The 15,647-nt window shown below is 37.9% G+C and overlaps 1 protein-coding gene and 1 long non-coding RNA gene across 14 annotated transcripts in view; one reads left to right on the top strand and one right to left on the bottom strand.

The window, feature by feature from the left end:
• Positions 1-3,715, top strand: part of LOC112653907 (uncharacterized) — a 57,079-nt gene extending 53,364 nt beyond the window's left edge. Inside the window, exon 6 of the long non-coding RNA XR_004814787.2 lies at positions 3,645-3,715. This is a non-coding gene — a long non-coding RNA (uncharacterized LOC112653907). The remainder of the gene's footprint in view (positions 1-3,644) is intronic.
• TTC23 (tetratricopeptide repeat domain 23) overlaps positions 1-15,647 on the bottom strand; it is a 96,078-nt gene that overhangs the window by 71,750 nt on the left and 8,681 nt on the right. For 6 of the 13 annotated variants that reach the window (XR_007409798.1, XM_049108428.1, XM_049108424.1 and 3 more), the window contains exons 2-3: positions 7,775-7,922; positions 3,819-4,018 (exon numbers count right to left, since the gene is read on the bottom strand). Coding sequence is in view for 12 of the 13 variants with exons in the window: in XM_049108428.1 (XP_048964385.1) it covers positions 3,819-4,018; positions 7,775-7,922 (348 nt within the window). In the remaining variant the exon portion in view is untranslated. Of the gene's footprint in view, positions 1-3,818; positions 4,019-7,758; positions 7,923-14,923; positions 15,109-15,129; positions 15,374-15,647 lie in introns of those variants that run through there. The other 7 variants (XM_049108435.1, XM_049108429.1, XM_049108434.1 and 4 more) reach the window with 6 other exon arrangements.

The following is a 15,647-nucleotide window of genomic DNA, read 5'->3' as shown; positions in this document are numbered from 1 at the left end:
GGGTCTATGTCTCCTTTTTTTTTAATCTGGGCTTTGTGACTGGCTGATGGAATATGGAAGATATGATGCGGTGCCAGTTTTGGGTCCCCTAGGTCTTAAGGAACTAGAGGCTTCCATTTTCTGTTTCCATTTACAACCCATTATGGGCTGAATTGTGTGCCTACCACCCCCCAAATTCAAATGTTGGAGGCCCAAGTACTTCAGAATGTGATAGTATATGCAGAGAAGGTCTTTAAAGACATAAGTTGAGATGAGGCTATTAGGGTATGGCCCTAATCCAGTATGACTGATGTCCTTATAAGAAGAGGAAGAGAGGGGTGCCTGGGTAGCTGTCAGTTAAGCTTCTGCCCTCAGCTCAGGTCATGACTCCAAGGTCCTGGGATCAAGCCCCACATTGGACACCCTGCTCAGGTTAGGGAGTCTGCTTCTCCCTATCCCTCTGCCTGCCGCTCTGCCTACTTGTGCTCTCTCTCTGTGTCAAATAAATAAATACACGAAATCTTAAAAAAACAAAAGAAAAGAAAAAAGAGGAAGAGACACCAGGGAGGGGCACGTGCAAAAAAAGAACTTGTTGGGACAGCGAGGGAACATCCTCTGATAGCTAAGCCTCCAAGTGACATCAACTCTGCCAACACTTTGATCTTGAACTTGTAGCCACTAGAACTCTGAGAAAATAAACTTCTGCTGGTGAAGCCACCCAGTCTGGGGTATTTTGTTATCATAGTCCTAGCAAACTAGTAACTAGTAACCTAACCACCATGCCATGAGGAAACCTAAGTGGTGCCCATGCAGAAAGGCACCAATAGCTGATATCAGTCAACCATAGGAGTGCGCCATCTTGGCATTTATGGAGCAGAGCATGGATCTGTCAGATGTTTTTTTCTGCCAAAGACATTATTGAGATAATTTGAGAAATATAGATAAGGTTTGTAGATTAGATGATAATATTGTACTAATATTAGTTTCCTACTTAAACCACTGTACTGTGGTTACCTAGAGTTTCCTCTAAGATATTCAGGGGTAAAGGATCATAATATCTGGAATTTACTTTCAGGTAGTTGAGAAAAATAATGATATGTACACAGAGAAGTAAAGCAATAAAGCAAACATTAACAATTGGTGAATCTAAACAAACAAACAAACAAAAAACAATTGGTGAATCTTGTAGACTTTTCTGTAAGTCTGAAATATTTTAAAATAAAAAAGTAGAAAAGAATGGATATTTTAAAAAAACAGTTACATCATGTTAATACTTTCTTGAAAATACTTTTAAGGTCTCCAGGGCACTTAGATGGAGACCTGCAAGGTTCTAAGTGAACTCCTTGTCTCTCCTGACATTTCATGTCAGACCACGGCTTCCTCTTTCACTTCAAACATGTCACATTCATGCCCTCCTCATAGATTTTACATGTGCTATTCCCTCTCCATAGAACCCTTCCTTTAGCTTCTCCATGCTGGCTCCTTCACTTCTTAAGGTCTCAGCTCATATGCTGCCTCTTTACAGACAGGCCCACTCTTTCCCTAATAGCACTTGACACAACCCTGGGCTTGCTAGTTTATTTATAATGCCGATAACCCCTCAGCTCCACAAGGCCTTCAACCTGTCTATGTTGTTCACCACTGTAACCAGGGGTTCCTCATCTGAACTCCAGAACACAGAAAATAATTTAGTACCATTCTAGATCCATAGAAGAGAAGTTACTTCTTTATGGACGTTAAATGCCTTGAGGCATTCAGGTTTAATTCTCTTGCAGACCTGTGGTTGAGAGAGGCTGCCAGCCTAATGCCTACCTAGCACAGACCCTGACATATAGTGGGTACTGAATAAATATCTGTTGCATAATGAATAAGCACACATTTAGAACCAAATTCATGTCTCCTCTCCATAATCCTGTTCTTCCTCCTGTATTCATTACAGTGGCAAAGGAACTGGCAAGCTTCCAGTCACCCAAGCTGGCTGAGACCTAAATCACGGATTGCATACACCCACTCTGATTGGCTCTTGCCACTACAACCCTTATGTCCCCTCAGTTACCAGGTCCCACTGGTTCACATTTCCAAATTCCTGTCTGATCTTAGCATCTCTATTGCCTCTGCTGTAGTTCAGGCTGTTACAATTCCTGGCTGAGATTATTTTTTTAAGTTTTATTTATTTGAGAGAGAAAGAGAGAGAGAGAGAGAGAGAGAGAGAGAGAGAGAGAGAGATGGGGGGGGCAGTGGGAGAGGGAGAGAGAATCTCCAGCAGACTTCCCACCAAGCAAGGAGCCTGATGAGGGACTTGATCCCAGGACCTGAGCCAAAATCAAGAGTTGGATTCTCAACCAACTGAGCCACCTAGGTGCCCCCTTGCTGGGATTATTTTAAATATCCTCTGAACTGGGGCGCCTTCTCCAGTTTTGCTCCTTCCTCACCCATCCTCCACTCAGCTATGTGAGTAACCATTCCAGAAACTCAAACCTGCTCATGGCACTCCTACTTGTCATCCTATGATAGTTTCCAACACTTTTAGGAGAAAATCTAAACTTTTTCTCTGGGCATTAAATACCCTCTGGGCCCTAGCTCCTTCTATAATCAATCTCATTTCCTGTCCTATGTCATTAAAGCCTGTATTCCATGGAAACAACTCAAGAGTCCAAGGATGGATGAATGAATAAAGAAAACATTGAATGACATTGAATATATGATGGAATATTATTCAACCATGTATCAGAAGGAAATCACAGATACTGTATGATCTTACTTATGTGTCGAATCTTAAATAACAAGAACAAAAAAACCTCACAGATGCAGAGAACAGACTCATGGTTGCCAGGGGTAGGGGGTGGGTAAAATGGATGAAGGTGGTCAAAAGGTACAAACTTCCAGTTATGAAATAACTAAATCCTGGTGATGTAACATACAGCATCTGTGACTATAGTTAATAATACTCTATTCTCTATCTGCCCAGAACACCATTGTCCTCTCCCTTACCTGGCCAACTCGTAAGCACTGTTATCAGTGCTGTCCAAGTAACTCCCATCCCAAGAAGCACTTTGGTTGCTCTCCATTCACTATCTCCATGCCCACTGCTTACCCTCATGCCATGTTGTGAATTGGTTTCATCTGAACTTGTGTCCATCACAGCATTGACTGCCATTGTCTGCCTCCTGCCTAGCATCCCAACCAAACCATGAGTCCCTCTGAGGCAGAAGCTGTAGCTTTCCCATATGTGCCCCCAGCACCTGCATAGCACCTGGCACATAGTAGGTATACAGTAGCTATTTGTGAAAAAAAAAAAAAAACGGACAGTAGGGCCTAACGTAAGTGGTGGTAGAGAAACGCATATTAAATGAACAAGTGAATGAGTAAAACTTCTTTTTTAATTTATTTATTTTATTTTTTTGAATGCGTAAAACTTTGAGGAGAGAATGGGACAGATGTATGTGGAAAGCAAGAAGATCAAGAATGTAAGAATTGTAAGCTGTAGAAGTTTCATCGCTTTGTGTTATATTCCAGTGCCTAGACCTGGCACTAGGGGGAGCTCAATAAATAGGTCTATACAGATGGAAAAAGACTGATAGGTCAAACCTACAACCAGTTGGTCTAGTATACACTTGCCAGAGTCAGGGTAACCGTGTTTGTTCCTTTGTGCGGTCATTCAGCAGGTATGATGTTGACTGTGCCAAGTGCTGTGCCTGGAGCCCTGATGGCCTACACCCACTCATTCTGTGATAAAGGTACTCTATATACTCTCTTGTATCAAACTTCTTAGGTTAGAAATGTAACCTAAATTCTCACTAGTTACCAGAGCACAGGTGTAGAAAATGAAGGGTCCTTACTTTGTGACTGCTAGAATAGGACTTCGCTTTCTCTTCACAGAGGTGGAGTTTCTCTCGAGGAGGCTGGAAGAGTGCTGTCTGAGGCAGTTTGTTTTGGATCTTCTTTCTAGGCGTTACGCTGACAGCAGCAACAATTTCATCTAGGTGATTGGATATGTGGGTTTCCTTTGATTCTTGCATATTTTTATAGACATTGTCCTCTAATTTTTAAATAAGAAAATAAAGGTGTTAAATGATAATTTCCATAGTTACTTACACAAATACACATTTTTCCTAGAAATTGATGCTAAATCTAGGAAAATTTTAATGCTCTACCCATGACTTCTTTGAAATTAGCAGTATTCCATCAAAAAAGATCCTGATAACTGGTACTAACTTCTTTGTAAAACTTTCAGGCTGGTTTCCACTTTTAACTAAATCAAACACTGCTCGTTCGTTCAAATATACATATTCATATATGTATTTTACATATGCATATACAGGAGAAATCAGGCAAGCCCAAACAATTCTCAAAGAATCCAGCGTAGATCACCTGAACCCCAATTGACCTTGAAGCAGTAAAAAAATGACGTATTAAACTTTCAATTCTGGTCAAGATGGGGCAACAGGACTAGATTATTCTCTTTCCTGAAATAACCAACCAACCAACCAACCAACCAACACACAAAAACAAACCAAAAAAACTCCACATAGACAAAAAAGCTATGGGAACATGGTTTTCAAGAGATAAGATATAAGGGCAGCCCAGGTGGCTCAGTGGTTTAGTGCGCCTTCAGCCCAGGGCATGATCCTGGAGACCCGGGATCGAGTCCCACGTTGGACTCCCTGCATGGAGCCTGCTTGTGTCTCTGCCTCTCTCTCTGTGCGTGTGTCTCTCATGAATAAATAAATAAAAATCTTTTTTTTTTTTTTAAAGAAACAGGATATCAACCTGATCAATGGAAAAAAGAAATAAAGTGAGATCCATGATTTCCCCAATGTATTGCTTTGAGGTATTCAGGACGTGCAGGGAGCAGAAACACAGAAGTAGCCTGGTAGACTCTGCGTTGAGGAACTAGAGCTGAGGATCTGGGGAGAACAAGATAGCTAGAATTTATTGGATAGATTACTGGAGAGGATATAGATGCAGAGATAGAGGATTCTTGAAATTAGCAGAGGGACCATTACAAATAAGGGGAGAGAATACTGATCAGCATGTGAATAAGAAAAATACTTGAGTCTGGGGAAAGATTCATTTAATAATATTAAAAAAGGAACAATGCCTGGCATTCACATAGGGTTAGCAATGCCTGTTCCCACCAACCAGACTGGAAAACTCATAATTCATGATGTATTGGGTAAAGCACTCAGAAGGGTTTTGTTTCACTAGTGTGAAATTACCCTTACCCTACCTTACCTGAGCACTGCTTAGACTCACCCAACAAAGCATAAAAATAAGACCTAAAAGAATCAGCCTATTTCTAAAACTTAACTGCCCCAGAAGACAAACTCAAGGATGTATAGGAATACAAAAATAGCTAGCACACAACAAGGTAAAATTCACAAAGTCTGACATCCAATCAAAGATTACTAGGCATGCAAAGGGAAAGGAAAACATAAGCCATCATGAGAAGAATAATCAATCAATCAGAACCCAGAACTGACACAGATGTAAGTTAGTAGAGTATTAAAGTGGTTATCATAATTGTATTCCATATGTTTAAACAGTTTAGAGATACATAAGATATTTAAAAAAGGCCCAAATTTAACTTCTATATATGAAAATACTATGTGAGATGAAAAATGAACTAGAGGGATTAATGACAGATTAGATATTACAGATGAAAAGATGACTGAACTTGTAGACACAGCAAAAGAAACCACCTAAAAAAATCATGAGTTGTGAAACAACTTCAAATTGCTTAGTATATATGCAATTTGAGTCTTTATAGGAAAGTAGATTGTAGCGGAGACAGAAAAAAATATTTGAAGAAATAACAGCCCCAAATTTTCCATATTTGAGGAACAGTAAAAAGCTAGACATTCAGGAAGTTCAATGAACACTAAACACAAGAAACAGAGAAAGCTACATCAAGGCATATGATAACCAAATTGCTCAAAACCAAGGTAAAGAGAAAATCTTAAATGTAAGGGGAAAAAACATATTAGTATGAAAAAATAAAAGATACAGACGATAGCGTATTGCTTGCAGGAAAAATGCACATGAGAAGGGAGTGAAACAACAGACTGGAAAGAAAAACATTTGTCAAGTTAAGATTCTGTACCAGTGAAAATATCTTTTAAAACCAAAAACTGAGAAAATTAATCATCAGCAGATACATACTCCAATGTTCTTCAAGAATTAGTAAAGAAAGTCTTTCAGAAGGAAGGAAAATGATAGCAAATGGAAGATCTAGATCTACATAAAGGAATGAAGACAATGGGAATGATACTTACATGGGAAAATATGTAGCTGTTTTCATATTATTTAAATCTCTTTAAAAGATAACATTTTTTAAGGAAAAAATAATGTACTGTGAGGCTTATAACATATGTGTATAAGTGAAATGTATGACAACAGTAGCATAAGGGCTAGGAAGGAAGAAATGGAATTGTGAAGTTCTTACATTGTATATGGAGTGGTATATTAATTGAAGGTATGACCTATAGTATAAACTCTAAGCAATCATTAAAATAACAAAATAAAGAATTATAGGTAATAAGCCAACAAAGGAGATAAAGGGCTCATAAAAGCAATCCAGTAGAAACTAGAAAAAAAGTGGGGAGAGGGAACAAAGAACAGATGGAACAAATAAAAGATAAATAGCAAGATGATAGACTTTATCAACAATCAGATTAAATGTAAATGGTCTAAACCTCCCACTTAAGAGATAGACATCAACAGATTAGATAAAAATGCAAAACTTAACTGTATGCTGCCTACAAGAAATTCATTTCAAATAGAGAAGGACAAATTAGATTAAAGGTAAAATGATGGAAAATAATATCCTAAAATTAGTCAAAAACAAACTTGGATCTATATTAAGATCAAAGTAAATTGTAGAGCAAAGAATATTATCATAAAGAAGGTCATTTTATAATTATAAAAGGTCAATTAGTCAAGAAGATATAATCATTCTAAGTGTTTATATACCTAGTAACAGTTTCAAAATATGGGACCCCAAATTGATGGAAAAGCAAGGAGAAATAGACAAATCCTTCATTATACTCTGAGATTTAAATACCTTGCTCTTAATAGCTGATACACCAGGTAGGCAGAACATCAGTTAAGGATACATAAGACTTGAACTACATCATCAACCAACATGATTTGACATTTACTAGAATATTATACTCAAGAAGAGTAGAATACACATTATACACATTCTTTTCAAGTGCACATGGACACTAAGACACATTTTATTCTGGGTGGTAAAACAAGTTTCAGTAAATTTATAAGGATACAAGACATACAAAATATATTCTCGATTATGACTACAAAGGGATTAAATTTTAAGTCAATAACAGAAAGGTATCTGGAAAATGTTCAAATATTTGGAAACTAAATAACACAATTTAAAAAAAAAAACCCAACCACTGTTCAAAGAAGAAATCAAAATACAATGTATTGGCATAAAATTTTCATAACATTCCCATAATAAACTTATAATATTTGTAAAATTTTGGTTCTTTGAGACCAATCATATTAATCAATCTCTACCCTGACTAAACAGGAAAAAAAAGAGAGGAGACAAAAGTCACCAATATCAGGAATGAGAGAGATGGCACCACTACAAATAGATTCTACAGATTCTACAAATATTATAAGTTTATTATGGGAATGTTATGAAAATTTTATGCCAATACACTTGACTGCTTAGATGAATGGACAAATTATTTTAAAGACACAAAATACTAAGGCTCACTCAAGAATAAACAGATAATCTGAATAGCCCTATACCTATTAAAGAACTGACTTTGCGGGATCCCTGGGTGGCTCAGCGGTTTGGCGCCTGCCTTTGGCCCAGGGCACGATCCTGGAGTCCCGGAATCCAGTCCCACGTCGGGCTCCCGGCATGGAGCCTGCTTCTCTCTCCTCCTGTGTCTCTGCCTCTCTCTCTCTGTCTATCATAAATAAATAAATAAATAAATAAATAAATAAATCTTAAAAAAAAAAAAGAAAGAAAGAAAGAACTGACTTTGTTTTTTTTAAAAAGATTTTATTTATTTATTTATTTATTCATTCATTCATTCATTCATGAGAGACACAGAGAGAGAAATAGGCAGAGGGAGAACATCCCGGCAGGGAGCCTGATGCAGAACTCAATCCCAGGACCGCGGGATCACAACCTGAGCCAAAGGCAACTACTGAACCACCCCAGCATCCCCTGAATTTGTATTTTAAAAATCTTCCAAGAAAAAGAAAAGAAGGAAAGGGAAAAACAACTCCAGGCCTAGATAGCTTCACTAGTGAATTCTACCAGATATTTAAGGAAGATATAACACTAATTTTATACAATCTCTTCCAGAAAATGGAAAAAAAGAATATTTCCTAACTAATTCTATGAAACCCTGATACCAAAATAAGACAAAACCAACAAAAGAAAATTGCAGACCAATATCCCTCAGTAATATAGATGCAAAAATTCAAAACAAAATCTTAGCAAATTAAACCCAGTAATATGTAAAAGAGAAAATATAGCATGACCAAGTACAATATTAACTCAGGAATGTAAAATTGGTTTAACATTCACAAAGCAGTCAATATAATTCATAATATTAGTAACCTACAAAAGAAAAACTGCAGGATCCTCTTATCAACACCCAAAAAAGAACTTGACAAAAATCTAATATCCATTTCTGGATGTGGACACATTGAAATTAAAATACAATACTGTGTATAATAGCATCAAAAATATGAAATAGGAATAAATCTGCCAAAAAAATGAATGTGACTTGTATAATTAAAACTAATAAACATAGCCACTATTAAAAATGGGCAAAATATTTTAGAAGACACATCATCAAAGAAGATATATCAATGACAAATAGGCACATGAAAAGGTGCATGTCAACATCATTAGTCATTATGGAAATACAAGTTAAAGCCACAATGAGATACCACTTGCACCAATCAGAATGAATAAAACTGAAAAGACTGATGATACTAAGCACTGGGAGGAGGAGGAATAGGTACTCTCACACACTGTTGGTTGGCATGCAAAATCCTACAATCACTTTGGGAAAAAAAATTGGCGGTTTCTTTTTTCAAAGATTTTGTTTTGTTAAAGTAATCTCTACACCCAGTGTGGGGTCTCAATTTACAGCCCTGAGATCAAGAGTTGCATGCTCTACTAACTGAGCCAGGCAGGCAGTTTCTTAATAAGCTAGATACACACATAGCACATGATTCATTTAACTCCTAGATAGAGGGGATCCCTGGGTGGCTCAGCGGTTTGGCGCCTGCCTTTGGCCCAGAGCGCGATCCTGTAGTCCTGGGATGGAGTCCTGCGTCGGGCTCCCGGTGTGGAGCCTGCTTCTCCCTCTGTCTGTGTCTCTGCCTCTCTCTCTCTCCCTATGTCTATCATAAATAAATAAATCTTTAAAAAAAGTACTATAACTCCTAGATAGAACATAAGAGACATACAACATAAGAGAAATGAACATACAAGGACTTTTTTTTTTTTTAAGATTTTACTTATTTATTCATGACAGACACAGAGAGAGATAGAGGCAGAGACACAGGCAGAGGGAGAAGCAGGCTCCATGCAGGGAGCCTGACATGGGACTGAATCCCAGGTCTCCAGGATCAGGCCCTGGGCTGAAGGCAGCACCAAACCGCTGGGCCATCAGGGCTGCCCATGTTCATACAAGGACTTATGCACAAACGTTCAAAGGAGTTTTATTTTTAATAACCAAAACTAGAAACAACTCAAATGCCCATCAGTTGGTAAACTGATAAACAAAACTATAAATGCAATAATACTCAGCAATAAAAAGGAACAGATATGCTACAACATGAATTGCTTCAGTTATGCTGAGTGAAAGAAGCCAGAAAGAAGAGAGTATAAATACTATATGGCTCCCTTTCTATAAAATTCTAGGAAATGCAAACCAATGTATAACGACCAAAAGCAGATCAGTGGTTGTCTTGAACCGGGCTGGTAGTGAGAGGCATTGCAGAGGAGAAGATGCAGGGAGGAGGAGGATATAGAAATGACAGAGATATGAAGAAACATTTTGGAGTGATGGTTATGTTATTATCTTGATTGAGGTGCTAGTTTCATGGGTATACACATAAATCAAGATTTATCAGATTGCACACTTTTCTATATCAATTAATAAAACTGTTTTAAAATATAAGTATACATATACACACATATATATGTATGTATATATATGTATCAGCCTTTCAGAGATCCTTCTCCATTTGTCCCTCTCCCCATGTAGATCCTTCAGACTCTGATTCTATTATTTACTATAGATAAGTTATTTCAAATTTCACCCTTATTGTTATTCATTCATCAACTATTTATTAAATTTCTACTATAAACAACGTACTATGTGGAAAACAGTAACTCCGAGAAATGCAAAATCTAGCAGGAAAAAAGATCAGGTATACAGCTGCCATGATACTGATACTGGGTACTATAAATGCTGGAAAAGTGGGAAGTATTAAGACTTCAGAAATAGGAACCATTACTGTTGTGGGATATCAGGTTGCTTGGCTGAAAAGATTCTGAGAACAAGGACAGAGAGGAGAAAGCACCCCAAGTGGAGTGCATAATTAGCAAAGGCTCAAAAGTGCAAATGAATTGGGTAGATATCTAATGGGGGGTGGTTCAGTTTGGTTGGTAAGTTTGGCAGGGGGAGTGGGGGAAGGTTGGAGACATGGATATAGAACAGCATTTTCCAAACCAACCTATTACACTAGACACACAAGACATTAATGTACAATCTAAAAGAGAGGGTTATCGACAAAGATGATCAAGTAAGCTGATAAACACACAGACTGTTTCCACAACAGGATATGTTGTTCTATGATAAACATGGACAAGTTTCATTACCTCGGTTCTCCTCAAAGGTTTGAACATGGTATAATTCCTTGTGAATAGAACTCAGAGGGATACAGTATGCAACACTTTCCCTAACTTTTTGGACTATGAAATCCTCTTTTAAAAAAAAAAAATAATAATAATTAAAAAAAAAAAAAAAGAAATCCTCTTTTCTGGAGCACTCATTAACTCTTAGGCAACTGGTACTTTCTGAGCACTGTTTGGAAAAGCCAGGAGGTAGAGGAAGACTGGAAGGCTGGAGCCAGGCTTAGAAGACATTGATTTTAGGTTAAGAGTTTAATTGACTTTATTTGGCAGGTGGTGATGAGCTCCTCAAGGTTTTATCAAGAAAGATAAGTGACAATGCTGAGACAGATCTGTTAATTAGTAGGCAAATATAATGGAAACTATAGGCAGTAAAGTGGTCACTGATTTTCAAACTTTTCTTTTACCATCTTGACAACTGTTAGCATATCTATATTCTGCCTACAATATTAACTTTTTCTTTAAGGCTACAACTTTTTAAAAACCTAAATATTTACTTCAGCTTCACCCTAAAAAAATAACCAGATATATTATGGGTTTGACATCATATTTTCTCCAATACATGTTAAAATAAAAACACAAGTATTAATAATATTTTAAAAGTTGGTCTGGGGCAGCCCCGGTGGCCCAGCGGTTTGGCGCCGCCTGCAGCCTGGGGCGTGATCCTGGAGACCCTGGATCGAGTCCCTTGTCGGGCTCTCTGTATGATGCCTGCTTCTCCCTCTGCCTGTGTCTCTGCCTCTCTCTCTCTGTCTCTATGAATAAATAAATAAAATCTTAAAAAAAAAAATTTCCCTTTAAAAAATAAAAAATAAAAAAAAAATAAAAGTTGGTCTGTGTTCCACCTAACATCACATTAAGCATCACCAATTTTAAACATTGCATACCTTGGGAAATTCTAAATTTGAGCAACGTTTGACAACCATTTTTAACCATGGCCCTTCATGTAAGATTTCATTGGTTTTACTTTCTATAATTTATATTCTGACAAAGCAGGTATTTTCCCTAAAGTTAAAATTAGAATATTTTATATGCTTCTTAAATCATCCCCCTAGCCAATAAAAAAAACAAAAACAAAAACAAAAAAAACCAATAAAAAAAAATCATCCCCCTAGAAATTTTGGTACCCTCTTTACTAAGTGGGTATGGTCCTGCAGCCAGCCCTTACCACCAGTCGCACGAATCACTGAATATTGTATAGAATGAATTCATGTGCACAGCAGCAGTGAGAAGGGAAGTGATGGGAAGGATAAGAATTACTGAAAGAAGTAATTACTCAACTTGAGAGCTGCTTAGATGTAAAAATTGAAGAAGGGAAACAGTCAAAACTGACTTTGACATTTTCATCCAGGAACTCTAGATAGGTGCTGGCACACTATGGCATGGGCCAAGTGCTGCCCACTGTCTGTTTTCATAAATAAAGCTTTATTGGAACACAGCCCTTTTAATCCATCTACATCTTATCTATGGCCACTTTTGTACTACAACAGCAGAAGTGAGTATTTGTGATAGAAACCGTATCGCTCTCAAAGCCTAAAGTATTTATTATCTGGCCCTTTACAGAAAAAGTTTACTGACCCCTAAAACACAGTAATGTCATGGACAGAAGTAACAAGATAAATGAGAATTATCCTTTTGATAAGATAATCAATTTGGTCTCAGCCAGATTGAATTTGAGGCTATGGGAGAAAATTTCTATAAGAATGTCCAACTCAAAAAAAAAAATTAAAAAAAAAATGAATGTCCAATTCAAAAAAAAAAAAAAAAAAAGAAGAAGAATGTCCAACTCAGAAGTTAGAAATATATTGGGCCACCTGGCTGGCTCAGTCAGTAAAGCATGTGACACTTGATTCAGGGTCATGAATTCAAGCCCCATGTTGGGTATAGAGCTTACTTTAAAAAATTTTTAGAAGAAAAAAGAAGCTAAAAATATATCACTAGTCCTGAGAGACATCTTTTTAAAGATAATATTTTTCCTTTCCTTTTAAAAAAAATTAGTAACCTTCTATGCCTTTATACAAATAGAATTTGAGATGTCTAGAGGTTAAGTGTTGAGCAGTTAACCTGGACCTACCTACCAAGGTAAAGGTGGCCACCCCTTAATAATCCAAAATAGAGCTTTACATTTTCACCAAGAAGGAAGAAAGTCAGAACTTTTCTTTCTTTCATGAGACAATATAGAATGAAAACATGAGAAAGGGAAGAAATTGGTTGAAGGCCAGTCTGAGAAAACTTCAGAGGCCAATCAATCCCAGCAAAACCATTCTTGGGTAGCCCTTCAAAACGTGGAAGGCTCATCTTTTGATTCAACATTTAAGCTTTCCCTAAACCCTGCTGTACAGAGACTCCGTGCTATCTCTGATGCCAAAATGGTGGCTGACTTTTTTTCTAACAAGCTCTTGACTTAAGCTTTCTCATCTATTCAGCCCACTAGTTGATGATTTGATCATTTCAGTAAGTGTTATGGTCTACAAAAAGAGCAGGAGATTGGGTTTGGGAATCTGAGATTCAAAAATCTGTGCTGGTCCAACTACTCACATGATTTGGGCAATATCAACTGGTATTTACATAACCCTTTATGCTTTCCCATATTTTATCTTTTGTGGCCCTTGCCATAGCCATGTGGGAGACAGGTATGATTATCTCTGTTTTATAACTGAGGACAATGAAGCTGACAGAAGCTAAATTACTTGCCCCATGTCACACAGGCAGAATCAGGACTCCAGTCGTCTAAGAATTTGGTGGTTTCCTACCACATCATTCTGACTTTCATTGACCAGTCTTTAGGAGTGGGAAGCAAATATTCTTGCTTTGGAAACCTAAGATGGCATTTTAAAAAGTAATCATACACTTTTATAACAAGGAAATGTAACATCTTCAACAAATCTAACCACACTTTCTTATCTTCTACTTAGGGGAGGCAGAGAAGAAATTTTAGAAGCTATGTGAGTAATATGCTCTGTAATATTTGCTACTCTGGGCCTTGAACCTAGTGCTAAACTTTGAAATTGAGCGGATTTTTCTTTCTTTTTTCGGCTTAACTGTAACAAGTGGTTTGTCTCACATTGCCTCTTAAAATATTAAATCCTTAAAAGAGCCATTTTAATCCAAGCACTCACAGGCTGGATCTAACTTGCACATGCTTTTTTTTTTTTTCTTTTTGGCCAGAAAGGGGAAAAAAAAAATTAAGCCATTACTTTAAAATTAGAAGGTTTAGGATCTGGCTTTTGAGATTTTTGGCTTCCTATAAAAACAACACTATCGGGCAGCCCGGGTGGCTCAGCGGTTTAGCGCCACCTTCAACCCAGGGCCTGATCCTGGAGACCCAGGATCGAGTCCCATGTCGGGCTCCCTGCGTGGAGCCTGCTTCTCTCTCTGCTTGTGTCTCTGCCTCTCTCTCTCTCTCTCTCTCTCTGGGACTATCATAAATAAATAAAAATTGAAAAAAAATATTAAAAAAGAATACTGAGCCTATGTCATCACAGGCAACAATCCATCAGGGGGGAATGGCAGAAGCCGTGGCGATTGCCAGTTGCCACCACTCCCTATTGCTCCTGGACAGGGAGGCACCAAAGTAGTTGCCATTTGTCATTGCTCCTGTGTTGCTTTATCCTTATAGTAAAAGAATAGGTCTCTGTAACCATACCTCTCTTTCAGAGTGAAAGGCTGACATAAAGGGATATGGCTTTCCTAGCCCATGCCACTTGCCACTCGTTTCCTAAATGTAATCTGATCTGAGCCATCACTGATATAAGATTATCAGATACATCACTATTCTATAACCACTAAGAATAAAACCACAAAGCTATTAAACTATGACTTGCCATCAACGGTAACATGCATTCCAATTTCAGAGATGTTTAAACACCAAAATGTGCATCTCTGCCAATTAAATGAGGCACGGTACCTGCCTGGCTTTTGGAAACATGTGAATCTATGACCTTGCTTTAAATATGTGTCTGTGTCAATGTGTGTTGCATCTTATAGTAACATCTTTAGCACAGACATCCTCTTCAGTTCACTTACTTGGAGCTACATGCTTATCATCAGTCACTTTTGTTTTCTTTGTAATAGCCATAGGTGGGGCTTAAATTTTCATTAGAAATCAGCCCAGGGCCACACAGTACCCTCTCCCTGCCAGCCTTGGGTAAAGCTTCCCAGGCCTCTCAATCGGCTCCCACAACTGCCAGTCAGACATATCCAATCAATTGATGCTATTCCTTCTGCCAGACCTGTTCAGTAGAATGCTGAAGCACATGATCAGCCTCAGAACAAAATGGGAGGAGGAAGAGGTCTGAAGTGGGGTCTCAGTCTTCCATTTCAAGAGGTGATGTTCAACAATTTAAAACTGGTTTAGCAGGAGGACCAACCAATCTGTATAGATGGCAACTATGCTGGAACTAGGTTCAGAAGGTCCCCTGCTGTTACAGGTGTTAACCCTTGGGGGCTGACTTGGGGGAGGATGTAGGAAGCTTGAGGGCGGGGCAGGAGCCCCCAGGGCAGTGGCTCCTGGGAAACAACCATTATGACCGTATGAGAGTGTACTGGTTAAAAAGCAACCTTGCCCATAGGTAAGCTGTGGCATCAGCAAGCTATGAAGTGGAAAAACATTCTGGAAGGATACAAAACATCAAAACCGAATTGAAAGGAAATAAAAAATCTGAATAGAACTATAACAAGCAAATAATTTAGTAATTTAAAATATTTACATAAAGGTAAGCCCAGGCCAAGATGGCTTCAGTGGTAAATC

The sequence above is a fragment of the Canis lupus genome, chromosome 3 (genome assembly GCF_003254725.2).
Source record: "Canis lupus dingo isolate Sandy chromosome 3, ASM325472v2, whole genome shotgun sequence".
In the NCBI taxonomy this organism is placed as follows: Eukaryota; Metazoa; Chordata; class Mammalia; order Carnivora; family Canidae; genus Canis; species Canis lupus.
Note: the sequence above shows the minus strand (reverse complement) of the source record. Positions and strands in the feature narration are given on the sequence as shown.